Source organism: Carica papaya, chromosome 2 (assembly GCF_054855325.1).
Source record: "Carica papaya isolate Zhongbai chromosome 2, ASM5485532v1, whole genome shotgun sequence".
Lineage (NCBI taxonomy): Eukaryota > Viridiplantae > Streptophyta > Magnoliopsida > Brassicales > Caricaceae > Carica > Carica papaya.
Genome location: NC_142310.1, coordinates 16,634,049 through 16,655,128, shown reverse-complemented (window position 1 = coordinate 16,655,128; position 21,080 = coordinate 16,634,049). Strand labels below are relative to the sequence as shown.

At 33.8% G+C, this 21,080-nt stretch overlaps 1 protein-coding gene across 2 annotated transcripts in view; it reads right to left on the bottom strand.

Moving 5' to 3' along the window:
• Nucleotides 1-11,887: 11,887 nt before the first annotated feature.
• The window catches only part of LOC110817291 (ARM repeat superfamily protein), a 30,663-nt gene continuing 21,470 nt past the window's right edge, over nucleotides 11,888-21,080 (bottom strand). For both annotated transcript variants that reach the window (XM_022045754.2, XM_022045753.2), the window contains exons 15-18: nucleotides 16,780-16,881; nucleotides 16,617-16,696; nucleotides 13,044-13,172; nucleotides 11,888-12,675 (exon numbers count right to left, since the gene is read on the bottom strand). In XM_022045754.2, the coding sequence (XP_021901446.2) occupies nucleotides 12,093-12,675; nucleotides 13,044-13,172; nucleotides 16,617-16,696; nucleotides 16,780-16,881 (894 nt within the window). In that variant the 3' untranslated portion in view covers nucleotides 11,888-12,092. The remainder of the gene's footprint in view (nucleotides 12,676-13,043; nucleotides 13,173-16,616; nucleotides 16,697-16,779; nucleotides 16,882-21,080) is intronic.

Below are 21,080 nucleotides of genomic sequence, written 5' to 3'. Positions count from 1 at the left end.
ATGTGGCCTATAAGGCCTACCCTCAGCCGAACATCACCAAATGTGAAAATTTCTCAAACTAGGCTTCTTGCCAGTCCAAAGCTCATAAGAGGTTTTTTGTAGCTGTTTTAATTAGAACTCTGTTGAGTAAATATGTTGCGGTCTTTAATGCTTTTTTCCAGAGTGATTCAAGTAAGGTAGAATGACTAATCATACTACTTACCATATCCTTAAGTGTTTTGTTTTGCTGTTCAGCAATACCAATCATGCTAAGAGAACCTGACATGCTGTATTGTGGGACGATACCGCATTCCTCTAGGAATCGAGCAAACAGCCCTGAACACTGTTTACCTAATCCGTCAGATCTACCATTGTATTCACCACTACGGTTAGATCTAACAACCTTAATCCTGTTGTTGAGTTGATTTTCAACTTCTGCTTTAAAACTTTTGAACACATACAGGGACTGGAACTTTTCATGAATGAGATATAGGTAGCCATATATAGAATAATCATATATGAACGTTATGAAATATTGTTGACCATTCCAAGAAGTCGTAGGGAACGGTCCATAAATATATGTATGAATGAGTTCTAATACATCCATAACTTTGTTGACACCTAATCTCCTAATACACATCCAGAGACTAGGACTTTTCATGAATGAGATACAGGTAGCTATATCTTCAATAATCATATATGAACGTTATGAAATATTATTGACCATTCCAAGAAGTTATAGGGAAACGGTCCACAAATATCTGTATGAATGAGTTCTAATACATCCATAACTTTATTGACAACTAATCTCTTAATGTTTGTCTCTTTTTCTTTGATACAATGAACACATCTATCAAAATCTGAAAAATCAAGGGGAGCTAGAATTCTATCTGACACAAGTCTCTCAATTATTCTTTGGGAGATGTGACCTAATCTCTTGTGCCATAAAGAAGCAGAATCCTCATTTGTTAATTTTTTCTTTATATCTTTTGTACCAACATGTAAGGATTCATTATAAGAAACAATTGTATCAAGCAAATAAAGATTATCATGCATAGATAAAAAACCAAAACCAACCAAATTTGAATTAAGAAAAAGACTAAATTTTCTATTTCTAAATGAACATGAATAACCAAATTTGTCCAATCTAGAAATAGAAATCACATTCCGTTTAAATGATGGTACAATAAAAGTTTTTTCTAAATCCAAATAAAATCCAATCCTTAACAACAATCTAAATTTACTAATTGCTTCCACCTCGACTGGTTTGCCATCACCCAAATAAATGAATATGGAACCATCACTTAGCTTGCGGTAATAGAGACAACCCTACATAGATACACTGATGTGAGTTATGGCACCAAAGTCTATCTATCAGGTGTGTATAGGTACAAAAGTTAAATTAACCTCAGAACAACTAAAATTAAGAAGCATACATTTCTTTGCGCGTCACGCATCATAGTTAGCGCATTGCTTCTTCTAGTGTCCTGAAGCTTTACAGAAGAAACAAACATTTTTCGTCTAAGCCTTTTGTTGCTTCTTCCATTGTACTGGAACCGCAACAGATTTACCTGTTTACTTTTTCTTGTTCGTTTTCTCTTTTGAGGTCTCTGTTAAATGAGTATTCTCTGTCCTCTCAAATTTGAGCATTTCCTCCTCTTGAACACAATGTGAAATGAGTTTATTCAGATTCCAGGATTCTTTCTGACAGTTGTATGTTACCTTAAAATGATTAAACTGTGGTGGAAGAGAAATCAAAACAAAGTACATAAATACTTATTCTGACAATTCCACTCTAAGTGCTTTGAACTTTGCATACACATGTGCATCTCTATTATGTGCTCTCTAATGTTTCCATTTTTCCTATACCTCATGGAAACAAGAGTCGACAGAAGTGTATATATTTTTGCCTTATCACTTCTGGTGAAACGTTGTTCTAGAGAATGAAGAAAATCTATAGCTGTTGTGATCTCATTACACATAGTGCCCCGAAAAACCTCTAGAATGGCCTGTTCAATAACCAATATATTCATACGGTTGATCCCATCTTTCAAACTCCTTTTCCTTAGGGTTGCCATCAGGAGTAATCAGATTGGGTTAATCAATTCATAAAGCTTAATCCAGATCCATAACTCCAAGCACAAGTCGAACATTATTCTTCCATTTCTTGAAATTTATGTTATTCAACATTGGAATGAAATTAATATTTGCGATGATACTTTCAGTAGAAAAGGAAGCTGAACAAAGAATATACCAAAATAAATTAATTAATACTCATATAAAATTATAAATTATAAAATTTAATAATGAATTTTAAATAAAGGTATATTCCCATCTTAAGATACCGAGCACTCCATTAACACTCTATCTTTGGACATAATATTAACTTATAAGTGGTACCTTGTAATAATAATTTACAGAAAGTAGAAATACACCAAACGATAAACATTCCTTTGGGCTTGTTTAAAGTTTACGTGTCATACTGAATAACTGTAACATATTCATTGCCACAAAAATAGAATGTAATAATGTTAAATATTAACCTTCCTTTGCTCTGATTAACATTCACATAAATTACATCCATCCAACTGTTTATATTATGAAATAAATAAATTATCCACAAGAGAAGTCAGTTTGGTGATATGTGATGTAAATTAAGTTATTTCAATATGTATATGCATATACTAATATTAAAATTAAAAATTAAAACTAAATTTAAACTGAATTAAAAAAAAAAATCAACCATAAAATGACCAAAAAATACTCTAATATATATATATTTGAAAAGTTAACTGTTGATCGGTCAAGCATTGGTCGACCGATCAACCGTTGATCGTTGACTGTCGATCATTGACCGATCAACCGTTGATCCTTGACCGAGTCGGGTCAATACCCGTCAGGTCCGAACTGGGTTGAGTCTGGATCAGGTTGGCCCATCCGAAACGGGCCTGGGTTTTGGGCAAGTCGATTGGACCTTTTCTCTTCTTGTGGACCAAGTCCACATAATTATAATTTTTAAAACTTAAACATAAAGAATCCATCAAACCCAAAACCCTTACTTCTTTAATTTTAAACAGAAAATTAAATAGTAAATTAAATTCTTGCAATATGTAACGATTACCTTTTAAGTATTTTTAAACTAAATTTAATTTAGCTGTTACGAACTAAATTTGGCAGCCGAATTGTTATAAACCGCCAGATTTTCTTCCTCATGCAATGGCGGTCGGCTGGTGCTTTATTATATATATATACATATATATGCATACATGCTTAAAATATATCTATATATACATTTACAATACTTAATTTCTTAATATATATGTTTCTTAATTTTTTGCATACATATATATATATATATATATATTCATTCAACTAAACAAAAAATGAATCCAAACTCTAAAATTTTGAATCCAAAATATAAAGTTTTAAATCTAAAACCTAAAATTACATAACAAAAAAAATAACTTTATCAAAAAATTCAATATGAGAAATGACTCTAGTACTAATTGTTAGAACAATATTTTTTTTCAAATTCGTAGATTTGTAAAAAATTAAACATACATTCTCGTACTGAATTAAAAAAAATATAATCGGAAGCGTACCTGAATCAATCGCAGAAGATATGTTCACATCTGACGGTAGGATCTTCTGAATCAATACGACACCTTGAACTAGTTTTTTCTGGTGACAGGATTTCAGAAAAATAAAATGACAATCTTTTGATTCGGGAACCATAACTGTCTTTTATATCGACTAACTTTTGTAATTTTTATTTCACCCATCATAAAATGAAAATATTACAAAAATACTATCTACACACTACAAGTCCATACTTAAACCTGATGCATTAAGGTCCAATATTGTTTACCCATATTTGATCCTTTTAACCGAGCTCATTAAATTGACAGCCTGATATGCATACTAAGATTCACATTAAGCACACATGTTAGAAAAATCCAACAGAACCAAGTCACCTTCTTCTAATTGTTGTTCCATTCTATGTCCATCAACATATTGTTTCATTCAGTTTTGAGCGTGAGCCATTTTTATTTGAGATCTCTACTCATTCGTTGCCTTTCTTCCAAAAAGGTTTCAAGGTCCGCTGAAGAAATTTCGATGTCGACAGTATCCATAAAAGTGGTTATGGATACCCATAGAGAGCCTAAAAAGGTGACATTTTTATGCTTGAATTATATGTGGTATTATACCACCATTCGGCTAGCCCGATCCATTTTGCCCATGAATTGACATTGGAGTGAGCCATACACTATAGGTACCCTTCCAAACACCAGTTGAGTTATTCAGTCTTATCATTCGTTTGCGGATGATACAAGGAACTGTAATAGAGAGTTATTCCTGTTAACCTCATTAATTCTTTCTAGAAGAGACTAGTGAATTTTGTCTTTGTTTGAAATAATGATTTGAGGGCTTTCATGTAACTAGTGAATCTGGTCAAGGAAGACTTGTGCTACTTTAAGGGCAGTACAAGGATGCTTCAGTGCTGAGAAATGAGCATACATGTCAAGCAATCCACTGCTACCATGATCGTGTCTTTGTTGTTGGACTTGGGCAATTGCTCAATAAAATCCATGAATATATGAGTCCACGTTTGTCTTGGTAGGGGAAGGGGTCGTAATAGCTCAAGAGTAAGAATTCGTTCTATCTTGCAATGATAAACTTCACACTGTTGAATCCACTTAATCAAATCTTTTTTCATTCCAAGCTAACTAAAATGTTGTTTGAGTTGTCCGTAGGTTCTTCTAATTCCTGAATGTCTTCCTGTGGAAGTATTATGACACTCTTGAATTATCTTTCGATGTAATTCATCAGATAACCAATAAGTAATCTTCCTTTGTTTATAAGTATTCCAAAATGTAGAGCATATCCTGGTTTGCTAATTGGACGAACCATTAATTTTTCCAAAAATGTGTACATGTACTCATCATTCAAGTAACTCTTTGAGACTTCTTCCATCCAGGAGGGTACAATAGTTGTTGTGAGAGTGGAAAAAATCTATAGAGATTCACACTCACTCTACGGTTCTCTTCGGGATAAGGCATCATCCACTTTGTCTTCCAATCACTGAAAATGTATCCAAAAATTCCTCTAAAATACAAAATTTTTAAAAGGAATAACTTGTGAAGAATACAAATTATTCAGAGTGGAAGAGAATCAATCTTTTTTATAAATGTGGAAAAAAATACTTCCCAAAACACCTATGCAAAGAGAAAATAGTCATAGCAATAGAAGAATGTGAAAAAGTGGAAGAGGAATGTGAATAAAAACAACCTCCATAGGAAGAACAACACGACAATACAGAAGACCCTATGACTCTATCGTTACAGGCCATAAGAGAAGGTTCTTCAGGAGGCACAGTTAATATAAAATGATTATTGAAAGGGAAACCTATTCTAATATTGTTAGATAGTGGAAGTTCACATTCTTTTGTAGATAAATCAATTCCAAGTGAAGTAAGAAATCTAGTAGTTCTAGGTAAACATCTTACAGTAATGGTGGCCAATGGTGAAAAGGTAGTCAGGTAAGGAGAATGCCATGGCATTGAGTGGCAGATACAAAGCCACGACTTCTGTTATAATTTCAAGATAATTCCTTTGCGGAATTATGATATGATTTTGGGAGTAGACTGGGTAAAACTTCACAATTGTATCATCTTTGATTAAAATCAAGGGTGAGTGTTGGAAGAGATGGAGAATGGATTAATTTACAAGGGATCAAAGCCCCCAAATCCCTAGTTCCACTAAAAAAGGAACCTTAAAAAAATAGTGGCTGGCTGAGGACAACAATGCTCGATGTATTGCATTTGGTCCTTAAAGGCTGAAGAAGCACATAAATAGAAAGTTGCAAATGAGTTTGTGGAACAAGTATTACAAAATTAGAGAGACATCTTTAATGAACCAGAAGGCCTCCCACCAATACGAGGAGTGGATCACACTATTCCTTTGGAATCAAGTAGCTCTCTTGTCAACTTTCGACCTTGCAGGTATCCCTACTTTTAAAGTAAAGAAGTAGACGAACAAGTCAAGAAGATGTTCGACGCTTCCATCATCTAACCCAGCCACTCTTCTTTCTCATCTCTAGTCTTGTTGGTTAAAAAAAGGATAGGTCATGGAAATTCTACGTAGACTATTGAGAGCTCAACAAACACACCATCAAAAATAAATTTTCCATACCAATTATTGATGATTTACTTGATAAATTACATGGGGCAGTTTTTTTTTCAAAAATTACCCTTCGATCAGGGTATTACCAAATCAGGATGAAGGATGAAGATGTATACAAAACAACATTTAGAACTCATCGTGGTTATTATGAGTTCCAGGTCATGCCTTTTGGATAATCGAGTTAACTCTCCTCATTGAACCGCACCTACTTTAGTCTTGAATTGACTCACGCATGTTCATCTTCTTTCTCTAATCAGCGCATCACTAACTCTGAACAGTGACTTTCGATGATGTTTGGCGAATCCAAATGAAGAAATTTACACCGTCTCATGTAAATAAGTGATAGTGGGTCGAACAATGTATTCATTGAATTCAAGCAATAAAATATCACATTTATGCATTTTTTCTCTCTAACAACTTTTTTGTCTCTCTACAACTTCTTTCTCCCTCTAAAACTAGTCTTTCTCTCTATAAAATATTCTCTCCTTCACATATTTATATTCTCTCTCTCTAAAGACTTTCCTCTCTCTCTCTCAAACTCTCTTTTTCTCTTACTCGACACCATTTATCTCTCAAACTCTCTATCTCTTTTCTCTCCCCTTGGCACCGTCTCTTCTCTCCTTCAAAAATCTCTTTTTTTTTTAAATTCTAATTCTGCCCCACTCTATTTTCTCAATTTTAAATTCTGTCACAATCTTTCAAATTTTTTTTAAAATACCCACAAATATTTAACTTCACATTTTTTCAAAATCTAGTTTTGGTGAATCATATGTCTAAGGCAAGTCCTGACACAAAGAGTAGTGAATGGATGGGTGTCGAGCCTTTGTCTTGTAAAATATGTTTAACCTTGATAATTTTGATCTTGGGCTCTTCGTCAAGGTTGTTGCCTTAGATATAAGCTTCCCATAACTTTTTGAATAATTTCAATTGGACATCTAAAGCTCACATCATAGTTTTACTGTCTATTAATAATCAAACTAATATGGAACTTGATCTTTTAATTTCAATTTATATTTTGAGAACCCAAATTGTCTTGGATTTTGTCAATTTATTTACAATCACCCATATAACATGATGGTTTGATCTTCTTCTTGGCAACCCTACCACAAAATCCATTGTTCATATTTTCGCATTTCTATTGTGGAATTTGACAAAGGTTGAAGTAATCTAGTCACGATATTCAATCTTGATTTTAACATGTAAGACATTTTGAAACAAATTTAGAAATATCATTTTTCGTTCCATTCTCTTAATACATTAATCATATATTTTGATACATTTTAGTAAATTCTGGATGCATAGTATTCTTAAAGTAATGTGTTTTCTTCTAATATTTTTAATCTTAAGTTCTAGTTATTTGGAACAAAAAGTTTGCTCCTACATTCAAAACACCATCATTATATATATTAAAATCTAGTTTCAACCCATTTTTAATATCTTATACAATCAGTTTAATGTATTAAAATAGGCTATATTTTTAAGCTAGTAAGAAATAGACCTGAATTCATCATTTGTAATTATAAATTTAAATTTTTTTACCTATTCTAGTAATCTTTTCTTTGAGATCATCAAATATGCAAGAGAATAAGTACTTTTTCAAACTGAGTGCATTTTCTACAATATTAGTTTTTTCCATATCATAAAGAATTTTATAATCATAATATTTAAAGATATTAATCTATCTTGTTTGATGCATGTTGGGTTCTTTTTGTGAAAATAAATATTTGAGACTTATAATTATGTAAATTTCAAAATTTTAACCATACAAGTAATGACATACCAAATCTTCAAAGCATGTTGATTTCTTTAATCTAATAATAATCTTTAAGGAGATTGATCTATCTTCTTTAATACATGTTGAGTTTTTTTTTTTTTTTTGTGAAAATAAATATTTAACTCTTATGATTATGTAAATTTCAAAATTTTCACAATACAAGTAATGACATGCCAAATCTTCAAAGTAAATACGATTGATGCCAATTCCAAATCATGTATCACATAGTTTTATTCATAATTTTCTAACTATCTAGAGTCATATGCTATCACTGTACTATGTTGCATCAACACACATCCTAGTTCTTGATGAGAAGATCATTATAAATGATAACACCACTAGTGCCACATGGAATAACTAAAATAGGGCGTAGTTGTCAATTGATTCTTCAACTCATTGAAGCTTCATTCACTTTTTTCATTCCATATAAATTTTACATCTTTTAAATAAGTCGAGTTAAAAGAGCTACATTTCGAGAGAATCCTTCCACAAACTGACAATAATAATAATGTGGGGTAGAAAATGATTACTCCACCGGATCAAAAATACATCGATAATGAACCCATTATATTTAACAATTCAAAACTTAATTACCTAAATTAAACCCTCCCTATTAGAATCGCAATTAATGTATTGAAAGCCTATTTAGGTAACTAGAGAAAATAAAAAGAATAAAAAAAGACGCTACAACTTATTCGATAAGTCGATCCTGATTCTCCCCTCAATGAAGCAGTCTGAAGCTCTCTAACTTAAAGACATATGAAGAACTCTAAAAAGTAATATAACTAACTTAAAGCAAAAACTTTGATTTATTCAATTATGAAGATGTGTGAATTATAATGTACAGTGAGATCCTTTTATGGGCTTTCACCTAAATAATTCTACTAGAATGCAAATAACTAAATTTAATCTAAATTCTAGCTAGATAATAATTTATACTAATCTTAAGATTAAAATATACTTAAAGAATTATTAAAATAATAGTTTAGTCTACTCTTAATATTAAAATAATAAATATTTGATCCTAAGAATAAAACATAAAATTTAAATTATAATAAAATAATATTAAAATAATTTATGTAGATAAATTTCCTCCTTTTCCATGTGCTGTAATTTGCTATAGAATCCTTGAAGAATTAGGCACCAAAAACACGTGGCAAAAAAGTCATTGGGGGTTTCAAGTTCCGTCCGCATGCTTCACCCGTGTGGGAGAGAAAATCCCATACGCTTCACCTGTGCGGGAGAGAAATTCTCACGTCTGAGGTGGGTCACACGTGTGGCATGGCTTAGGTGCACACGTCCTGCGCGTGGAGCTCGTGCACATTGTCCTACGCGTGCGAGCTTTCTGGCACGCTGTCTTCCTTACGCGAACCCCTTGTGTGTTGTCCCGGGCATGTGGACTGCCTAGTTCGCACAACCACGTGTGCGGCCCTTCTGACTTGGGCTGGTGGGCTGCCCTGCATTGGTGCAGGCCCGTCTCAGTGCACCAAGCCTCCTGACTACACATCCTCTTCTGGCTGAAGGCCCCTTGGCCCGAAAGGCCATTGGCCATCGTCTTCTTCTTGGGCTTCCACTAGTCCCTGCGATCTGCCCCCTTCATCACTTATTTGGACTAGCCTTGTTGGAAGCCCATTGGGCTGATCTTGCTTGATGGAATCAAAGAGCCACCTCACATAATCCAAGCTCCTTTGGATAGGGTCTTCTCGCTTCTCAGTCTCAATCATGCTTCCTAATTCACGACCTTTTCTTGTTTTGGGGCCTAACACACACGTCATACGGGCTGCCATGTAAAGTCGCGTGCGACATGCTAGGTGAATGTGCGCACATGCGCAACATGGCCAATTTCTTGCGGTTAGTTGTCACGCCTGCGGCTACCTTGGTCTTCACGGGTTCCACATTTCGGAAACATTTCAAGCCTTCTAGATATCATGTCAAATAACCTACAAGTTCAAGAAAACTTATAACTTCTGTAATATTAATTACCCTTTTCCACTTCAATTCTTTATGGAATAAGACATTCACCTTATTTGGATCTTGCGTGCCCCATAAATGCAATCTTGTTCTTCAATTTTTTAGACATACATTGTATCGCATAAAACCTTTGTCTAACATTTATTGTAATTGCTTCTTCAATTCTTCAAGTTTAGCACATGCCAATGAGAAGATTTAGAAATTTGACTTATTCTAGGAATCAAATTAATGGGGAATTCAGTTCCACAATTAGGAGGCAAACTTGGATTTTCTTTAGGGAAGACAGTTGAAAAACCTACAATTGGTATTCTTTTGGAAATCAACCTCATTAGTCTTTTTTCCACAACATAAGCCAATTGGTATTTGGAATATTAAAAGTAATAGTCTTCTAACGATAATATAATAAAAAAAATTAATTAATTTATACCAATATTACATTAAAATCTTAAATTTTTAAAAGATTGAGATCGACGAACTACTCTTTCTGTAATATTTATTATGAAAGATCGATGTATGAAATGAGAAATCAAATCATCATTATTGGGTGTAAATACTACAAATATGCAATCTATAAAACTGAATCAATATGTAACCTGCATGCAAATCGATATGACACAAATGAATATATAAAATCAGGATCAATCAAAGCACGAATTAAATTTTTTTAAATAGCAAACATACTTTTGATGACAGATTAAATAATTATCAAAATTTTAAAGATAATTTATTTATAATCAAATATAAGTACAATATATAGAGAATAAAACTAAAAATTTATGATTACTTAACCCGTAGTTGCTGTAAATTTACGTTGTTAACAAATTGAAAAATAATTGTTTTAAAATTACAATTTAACAATCCATAATATATATATATATATATATATAGAGAGAGAGAGAGAGAGTGACAGAGGTAACATCGGAAAAAATTATATAGCGTTCTTTTCTTTTTTGAAATAAAAAATAAAGATATTATGTTAATATCAACTATAATTTTATATATTAACATATCAAGATAAAATTTAAATATTAGTATCTACTCAAATTTTAAAATATAAGAATAAATTAATGCAACAATTTAATTTTTTAAGTATAATAATATAATTTTTAATCTACTACAAATTATGCACTATATAATTTTTGAATATAAAATATTTTTTATGATACATATAACAGCTATAATCTAAGTTTTTTTAAAATATAAATAGAATTTAATTTTCAATTAATTACAAAATTATATTTTATATGTTATAGATTTTTAATTTTAAAAAATAATCAAATTTCATATGAATTGTCAAAAAGTTCCTAATTATAAAATTATTTTGAAAATTTCGTAATAAATTAAAAATAAATAAATAAAAGATGTTCAATTTTCAAATTTCAAAACGCTCCATAAGTATAAATTCCTAACTATACTCAGATTTAAATAAAAATACTGGCCAATTAATTACACATTTATGATTAGAGATAGAAATATTCTGAACAACGATTATATTTAACACAGTAACCTCAATTCGTAATCTCACCCACAGGTCAAATAACAAACTTTAATAATAATAATAATAATTACAGAATAACCATAATTCAACCTTCAACCAACTCAACAGTATGTAGTAAGTTGTTTGCCACGCAGTGATTAAAACCAAATAACTATAAATTTCCAAATAATTATAAATTTCTAAAATAACAAATGAAAGAACCATCGTAATAATACCCATCAAAGATTTCCTATATCTAATAACCACTATATCATACCCATCAAAAGTGTTCTCTCTACTTCACCATATTCTGAATTCAGATTGCATACCACAGTTCATCAAAATTATCCTGAACAATTTGATGTCATAAATCTATTTATGGCATGATTTTTTAAAGCTCATCAAATGCGCTGTTAATGGTAGATACAATCCAGAATACCTTAAATTAATGTCCGTGATACTAAAAGAAAGTATGATGAGAAAGAGATTTAAACAGAAACATCATGATCAAACTTTTTTTGTTCACTGGATAATTAAATAAGAAAACTGGTAGTACATCTTTGTTCCTGCCTTTCTGTACTTGACATGTTCCTATCATATACATAAACCCATAATATATTCTTCCCTTCCAAAATTTGCAGCAACAGCCCACCATGAATGCGACTAACATAATTAGAGAACAGAATTGATATACACGGACATACTTTCTTTACTTGCTTTTTTTACTGCCTCTCTTCTGAATCCTCTTCGACTTCATGAATTTTGAAGAGAGCAAAGTCGAGGCACTCTTCCCTTCAAGTTTTTTAGTCATCTTCACTACACTTGCCATACCTTTTCTAGCAGCTGCCCGATGCTCAGGTCTACGGCTCATCATCTTACGATCAAGGGGCCAATATGCAAATGGTTCAAGCTTATCCTTCCTCTTTACATCTCCACCTGCCTTCTTGCTGGCATACTCGGTACCGGTGTATGCCCATCCAGACTCTAATGTTTTCCTTCGCTTTTGCGTTCTAACCGAGTTCACTGAAAACAGACTGCCAGCTTCACTCCTTGCATCTGAGTTATGATCAGAGGCCAACAACCTTTTCAGTTTCCCTCCTTCGCGAATTATCAATCGCCCTTCAGAATCTATCTCTGGCTCATCATCAGATTCACACCTCCTTTTGAGGTTTTCAGATGATCGAAGAGCTGACCTTGTTTTGAGCCGATCAAGTAAATCCAGTGGTTCATCTTCTAATTGATCAAACAAATCTTCAGGCAAGCTCTTATTAAGGCCACGATTTCTCTTGGACCTGGGGAAGTTCAGATTAAATTTTCACACGGGTCGATTTGGAGCAAACAAATTTTTAAAGCATATAAATGAAGATATCAGCTTGCAAAAAATTCTGGACCTTCCTACAGGAATCCGAAGGTACAAGTTCAGCTGGAATCTATTTCAAGCTTCTATTTGAGTATCAATTCAAACAAAGACCATTTCTCTACTTCTTTAAAAAAAAGTTTGTCAACTTTTAACAAGTGATTTTATACGGTAAAAGCACCAGGTACCTCAAATTGCCTAAGATGCACTATGAAAAGAATGACTGGTTAAACTCCTGAATATTATTACTTGATTGATGCATATTTAAACAAAGAAACTTTAAAAAATCATATGTTAACTAACCGTAAAGAAGATGCCTTAGATTTCAGCAGTGAAGATGCCTTGCTTTGACCATTTGTGTTTTCAGCATCGCTGTCCTCACCTTCGTCGCCAATATCAGAAAATATTTTTGTATGATTCCATCTACTAAACCTGAAACAAAAATAAAAATTAACTAGAATACACCACTTAAATAGCTTTCGGCAAAAATCTGATGAGGCTGCATGCATACAAAGTAGAAGAACAAGTTTGTTAACCAGATCACAGTAACAAGCTACACCACCAGTAAGAACCCAAAGCCCAGTTAAATTGTGTCCCAGTCCTCAAGACTATTTTCTGAAATGACAACTGCCAGAGAGAAAATTGTGCTTATGCACAATGATAAACATATTTGGGATTTTCTTTGAGATTTGAGTCAACATTACTCATTTTGGATTTTGTTTCCACACTATTAACACCTACTTTTAGTTGAAGGCATGCAGAGGGTACTCAAAACAAAAGGTGGATAAAAAGAATATTACCATGGTAGGTACAGCAATGACCATAGATATATTTAAACATTGACAAGAAATAAAGCAAAAAGGCATTAATTAAAAGGTCTTTATAATTTAGGGCACATATTGTTTCAATCCATGTAGTTTGACCTTATTCGAATTCAAACCTGTAAGTTTTTGACAATTCAGTGCATTAGATTTAGTCTTTTTTGTCCTAGTTTTGGTTTGTTTAGCCTTAGACTTTGATGGTCATAATTTAGGGCAAAATACAGTTTCAATCCACGTAATCTGATCTTATCCAAATTCAAACCTGTAAGTTTTGTGACAATTCAGTGCATAAGATTTAGTTTTTTTTTTTCCGAATTTTGATTTGTTTAATCTTAGACTTCCACTTGCATGTTTTCACAAGCTCTGGCATACAAAGATGTTCTTTAACATTCTGTTCTATTCAAATCTACTTTTTTTTTTTTATTTTGCAATACAAAGCATGATATGCATCATCAGTTACAAGCATCAAGGGAGTTCCAACCCAAGTCCAAAAGTATTTACAAGTCAATCAGGATGTTAATAGGTTCTCTAAAATTATCCAGAGGATAAGCCAAAACCAAAATACCTAGAGTCTGGAACCATCTATCTCGAACCCTATAAAAAATATCCTCTACCCCCTCAAAAGCTCTTAAATTTCTTTCTTTCCGCACCACCAGAAATATATTAAGGGCAATGAGATCCACATGTTTCTTTCCATCATTAATACCCTTTCAGGCCCAAATCTCATCCATCACATTACTCATCATTGCCCAACTACTTCCCAAGAACCCATGTGTCATGATCCATAACTTATACGCAAGTGCACACAGAGCAAGATATAATTACAGGACTCCTCCACCCTCCTGCATAGAAAACAGTCATTCACCATGTTCTTTCCTCCTCATTAACTTGTCAATAGTGAGAATATATCTCGACCCTGCCTCCTAAGCAAATAAAGCAACTTTAAAACGAGCATTCACCTTCCAGATTTGCCGGAAAGGAAAGCGGTCTCAATGGAATGATTCTTGACTAAACAGTAGTACAAAGACCTAACTGTAAATGCTCTCGCAGAGTTGAAAATCATTATTGGTTGGTCATTACTCCCGTTCAGAGAAGCTAATAATAGTGAACTGAGGAGGAACTCTTACTCATTAATTTTTTAATCATTAAGGTTTCTCACCACCTCCATATGCCACTCTCTTTGTCCGTCAATGTCTCTCAATGACTCATAGGCAGAGATGTTCTTGTGTTGTACAATAGCAACGATTTTGGGAAACTGATCTCTAAGCACTCCCCCTCTTAGCCAAGAGTCCATCCTGAAATTTATCCCTTCCCATGCATATTTTTTTTCCACATCCTCCTCCCATGCAGTCTGAAAAGTTTTTAAAAGTTTTCTGGAGTACCATCCTCTATCTGCAGTACCAAAGTTCGCCTCTATTAGCTTCCGCCATAGAGTGTCATTTTCTTTCATGAATTGCCAGAGCCACTTGCCCTCCAGCGTCAAGTTTATCTCTACAAAAGATCTCAACCCCAACCCACCCTGATCAATTGGTTTTTTAATCTCATCTCACACCACCAAATGATGTTTTCTCCTATCCTTAAGAGTCCCCTCAAAGTCACTGAATTTATTCCAATCTCTTAGCAACACTTATTGGAATTATCAAAAGGGACATGCAATAAATGAGAAGTTTGACCAATGTACTTTTAATGAGTGTGAGTTGTCCACCTTTGGACAAAAGATTTCTCTTCCACCTCACCAGTGTCATCTCAAAGGTTGCTATGATAGAGTCCTACATCCTTACATCTTTGTGATTAGCACTCAAGGGCATACCCGAGCATTTAATTGGCAACTCCACCCTTTTGCATCCCAAGACCTTAGCCAATCTAGTAGCATCGCTCCCATCCTCCAATGTCACTAATTCAAACTTAGTTAAGTTGACATTGAGACCAGAAATCACTTGGAAACACAATAGAACACATCCAAGATTGAGTAGGGGCTCTTCATCCGGTTCATAAAACACTAAGGTGTCATCCGCAAAAGATGAGTTACCTCCTCCATATGCTCACCCATACCCACTTTTAGTCATCTAAACAACTCCAATTCCTTGGCCCTTAATAGCAATTTATTCAAAGTTTCCATGTTAATAATAAAAAATAGTGGAAATAATGAATCCCCTTGTCTAAGACCTTTGGAGGCCTTGAGAAAAGAAGATGAACCCCCATTCACCATGACCGGAAAAAATGTTATAATACAGGAGTTAATCTACTTACACCATTTATCTCAAGCTCATTCTCTTCAGCATTTATTCAATAAATCCCCAATTAACATGATCATAGATTTTCTCCATATCAAGTTTGCAAAGAACCTCTTCCCTATACCGAAATAGCAAATCATCCACATCCTCATTCTAGTACTGCACACATAATATGTCTTCCTTCTACAAAAGTATATCGACACTCGCCTACAACTTTATCCATCACCTTAGCTATTCTTCTGGCTATCACCTTCTCTCTGAGCTTGTAGATGCACCCGTCTAACTTAATAGGTCTAAAGTCCTTGATATTAGCTGCCCCCTCCACCTAAGTGATGAATACCACGAAAAAGGAATTTGAGGAATTTATTCAAATATATTCTATTCCTCAATTCCTATATCTTAATAATTTAATATTTAAGATTTTCATAATTTATATATTTGACGAATAATTAAATTAATTTCTTACATATCTTTAATTCCATAGTGATAAATTTATATTCTACTTGTCAACAGAAGAATCACATAAACACTTGACTTGAATTGGACATGAATTTAACTTAAAATTATAATTTGTTTTGATTCAAATTTATATCAATTTGTGTTGTCTTTATATCCTTATTCAATGAAAATTAAAATTTAAAACATACTCAACCTAACTGAATTATGTAAATTAACTACCTGGCAAGCCACAAGTGTTAAATTTCCGGACCCAAAGAAACTGCTAGTTAGAATTTTAAACCGCAGAATGTAACTAAAATTTTCTCTACATTTTATGAAAAAGAACATGCACTTATAATATTGAGATATGAGAAGGAAAGAACCTGGATGTAGTTGCTTTTGAGAGCCGAGAATGATCTTCGTCAGAATTAGCTGCAAGTTTCCTCTCCTTCCGTTCCTTGATCTGCATTGCCATAGATTAAAGGAAAACACCTCAGAAGTTAAACCTTGAAAATATTGCACTCTGAAAAATATATTTTGACAAACCTTTCGTATGTTGGTAAGTAATTTCATGTGTTCTTCAGGCATCACGGCCCTAACAGCATCCAGGCCACATTTTCGGATAAGCATTTCCAAAAGAAGCTTGACCTGCCATTAGTAGAAAATTAACAGATAAGAATTCTTTTACAAAGACACACATGTAAGATGAGGATTTTGATCACTCTATAAATTCCAGCAATCTTCCAACAAAGCAAATATCAAGTATTCAATCAGTGGGAATATTATTGATGTAGGAAGAGAGCTTGAACACAATCTTTAAAAGTGAGACTTTAAAAAGAACCAAAGAGAGACCCATGACTCAATAATCAAAATATCTTGTTTTAAAAATAACAATAATAAAAATATCTCAAAGTTTATGCAATAATCATATGAATATTTTAAATAACAACTGGATTAGGGTACTTTATTTATAAGCATAAAATAAGAAAACTTGAACTCTACCTGTAAAATAAGCTAGAAAGAAAATAAATAAAAGAACTAGTAATAGGAATTAAATTAGTTCCAACTAAATAAGAAATAACAAAGTCTACCAATAATAAGCCATAGAGAGTTCCTAAATAAGCTATTACCCTTAATAACACATAATTATAATTACATAAATATCTCTTAATATTTAAATATATTGAAGTTAGGATCTTCTTGTTCTACATCACTGTATCCCACTTGGTAAATAATCAAAACTACGAACTAATGACTAAGTATAAAAAACGTGAAAACTCGAATACCCCTTTGGATCAGAGAAACCCACAAAATATGACATCTGTTTGAGGAAACAAAGATTTTGTCGTAAGTGTAGGCATGTAAGCAAGACAAAATCCAGATAAGGAAGAATAACCAAAGTCTGATTATTAGTATTAGTGGCTAAAAGAATTTTGGTTCTCTTTCCACGTAGGCATCTTTCATCTTCATGGAGTTCAAATCAACTAACAAATAATCGTCCTCAACATGATTGCTCCCTACTAAATCAGTAAATCTAACATTAGGCAATACAGTAGAAATCAGAATGTGTAGTCTCTTTTATAAGCTCAGTTACCTCGTCTTCTTCCATACTTCCAAGATTAGTACTTAATTCTTGACCATAAGTCGTAGAGCTTTCACGTTGCTTTGCTCCCTCTCTAATTCATGTTCTTTCATATCGTTTACCTACTTATCGAGTTTTCAAATATTTGAGGCTCCTGTGCAATAGAAAATCCAAGATTTCCTCAAAATGTATAGATATCAATGATTCTTTTGAACATGTCAACTTTATCACTTAACTTCTAGATAACTATTTTTAAATCCTCCAAGATCGGCTGTAGAAGGATAAAAATCAGCTTAATTTTCCTTGCACATGTAACACTTGTCTACACTGTCCTTCACCTTGGATAAAAATAATAATGGATATATGTATGATAACTATTATCATATAATTTATATCCTTGGAGAGAATCTCGCGTCCATATAGCTTCTCTGCATACTTCATAAGTAAAATCTTGAAACCTCGTAAATTTCAATAGGTTTTAATTCTCTCCACGTTTTTTTTTTAAATAAAAAGTGTGATGTATTAACAAGGTATCAAGGGGATGTCACCCATGTACAAAAAATTTACAATTGTGTTAGAGTGCCAATGACATTCCCAAAATTCTCATCGCTAATAATATCATGTCCTAACAAGATAGACCCAAAATAATGAAACCATCTATTTTTCAACCTCTTATTCTTTACCTCTTTACTCTCAAAAGTCTTACTATTTCTTTCTTTCTATATAACTTAAAAAATAGTCAATTGAATCATCTTTACAAACTCTCTTTTTTTACATAACCCTTCCAAAGGCCAAATTTCCTTTTGACCGAACCCGTGGTAACCTAATTAATCCCCAAAAGACCATATATCACGTACTATATATGTTGTAAGACACCACAGAAGGATATGGTTGCAAGATTCTGCTGCATTCATACATAAGTACTTGTTGACCATAATCTCGTCTCTCTCCACATATTCTTATTGATCAAATTTTCTTATAAATCATCCCATATCTCATCCTCCTTAACTGAAACGTACACAATATAGGACGTAACTAAGAGAATACCACATCAAGTACTTTAGTAAAGATTTCTTGGAAAGAAAACTGGGAGTCCACTTGGATTGGGTGCTGCATGCTGACACCACAAGGTTCCTCATTGCACGAGGACGATGCAAGGATATTTGTCGAGCTAGATATCACCAAACCACTGTTATCTAAATTTCATATTGACCAACAAATATTCCGTTTTAAACAAGAAGGCTTACATCTAATTTGTTTTTCCTGTGGCATGCATGGCCATGGAGCAAAAAAAATGTCAGCTATTTTGTCTATTTCGGTTGCAGGTCAAGATGCCAATACACGAATGGTGGATGTTGGTCGACAACAGGTGGCGGCTCAAGACAGCAAGGCACAAATGATTGCCAACGGCAGGCAGACAGCGAGACCTACGGACCACGGATGATGGTCCAACGTAAGAGAAGAACATAATAGGAATGTGCGAAATTTGAAAGGAATTCGGTAATCACAATGGCCAAATCAAGTGTCATAGCATCGTCGAGCAAAAAGGGAAGAAGAGAGAGGCATCAAACAGGAAACTCTGGAAAATATTCTAAAAAAGGAATGTCAACAAAATCAAAGGAAACACCAAGTGAGCAGAAGATTAAGGTGACAAAGGAAAATAACCAAAGGAAGAATAAAATATAGAAACCCATCATGCCAACGAATGGCTCCCCATTTTTAAAGCTTTGGATACCTCATTAGTGGAGGAGGATTCTGTGAAAGAGGATTTTGTGGAAGAGGAAAAGATTAGGGAACCCAAGATCAATATATACCATGCAAACAAAGGAGTCAATCAAGAAGATTCAGTTCCATCAAGCCAAACGAGATTGAGGGAGGAGAACAATGCCAGTATTCAAGCTGAAGAAATTGAAGGAAATAAGGAGAAAATTATTGAGCATTCAAAACTGGTGCTCGCCGAAAAAGCAGCTGTTATTTAAGGAAAATCTTCTCCAGCAGTTGGAACATTAAAAGGTCCAATAGCCAGCAGCCCGTGAAGAGAATGCCCATATCCCAAGCCATGAAGAGACCACCTATGCACTCGCAGCAGCTTAAGAAGCAGAAGGTTACAGTGGCTGGCCAACCATGGAGGGTGATTTACACGCGGGTCAAGCTGTAGCTCACCAATAAGGTGCGACCCAACCGATTTTTGTCCCTTAGTTTTTCACATTTTTAGTTCTTGTTGATGATTTTTTCATATATGCTTTATGTTAAACCTCTCACGATGGTTATCATATTACTAATATTATTCAAATTATTATGAATCCTAAAATTACCATATGGAATTTGCAGTGGTGCCGCAATAATCTATTTAGAATACATGTCAAAAACCTCCTTCGCACCCACAAGCCAAGAATCTTTGTTATTATAGAACCTAGAATAGCGGTGGAGGACTATGTTATTAATAGAATGGGTAAGTGGAATTTTGTGAGAACAGAGTCCTTGGGTTTCTCCGGGGGAATTTGGATCCTTTGGAGAAGCCACACTAACCTTCAAGTGATCCATCCCTATCATCAATCTCTACACTGCCAGATTAAAGATAACAACATTGAGTGGGGCTCTCCTGCTATGTATGCCAACCTTAATGAAAAACATAGGAGGATGTTATGGATTAACCTTAAGGACTTCTCCATCAATATTAGAATCCTGTGGCTTGTTGCTGGCAATTCTAACGATATTACAACTATGGATGACCAGTTTGGTGGTGCCTGTGCATATGTTAGGAGGCCCCAAAAATTGTACTCCAAATCAGTTCTTGTGGACTCATAGATTGGGGTTTCAGGGGTCCATGCTTTACCTGAACTACAGGTGCTACTAATCAGATTAGACAAAGCTTACTCCAATGACTTAGCATGTATCCTTTTCTCTAAACGAGAGATCCATAATCTTGCTAGACGTTTTTGCGTATCCTTTTCTCTAAAGGAGAGGTCCATAATCTTGCTAGATGTTTTTTGGACACTGCCCTATAATGATTACTCTTGAGATGGAATATCAACCCACAATCCATAGGAGACCTCCAAGATTTGAAGCTGTTGGGAGACCCACCCTGATTTTAAAAGCTTTTTGGCTCAAACTTGGGAGAACAATGATAATATGGGCTGTAGTATTCTTAAGTTCCTAGAGAAAGCTGAGATAGGAATCGAGATTCATTCGAGCATATCATTAGGACCAAGACCCGTCTTTAAAAAAGAAAGTGGAGGACCAAATATGTTGGCTTGGAATACTG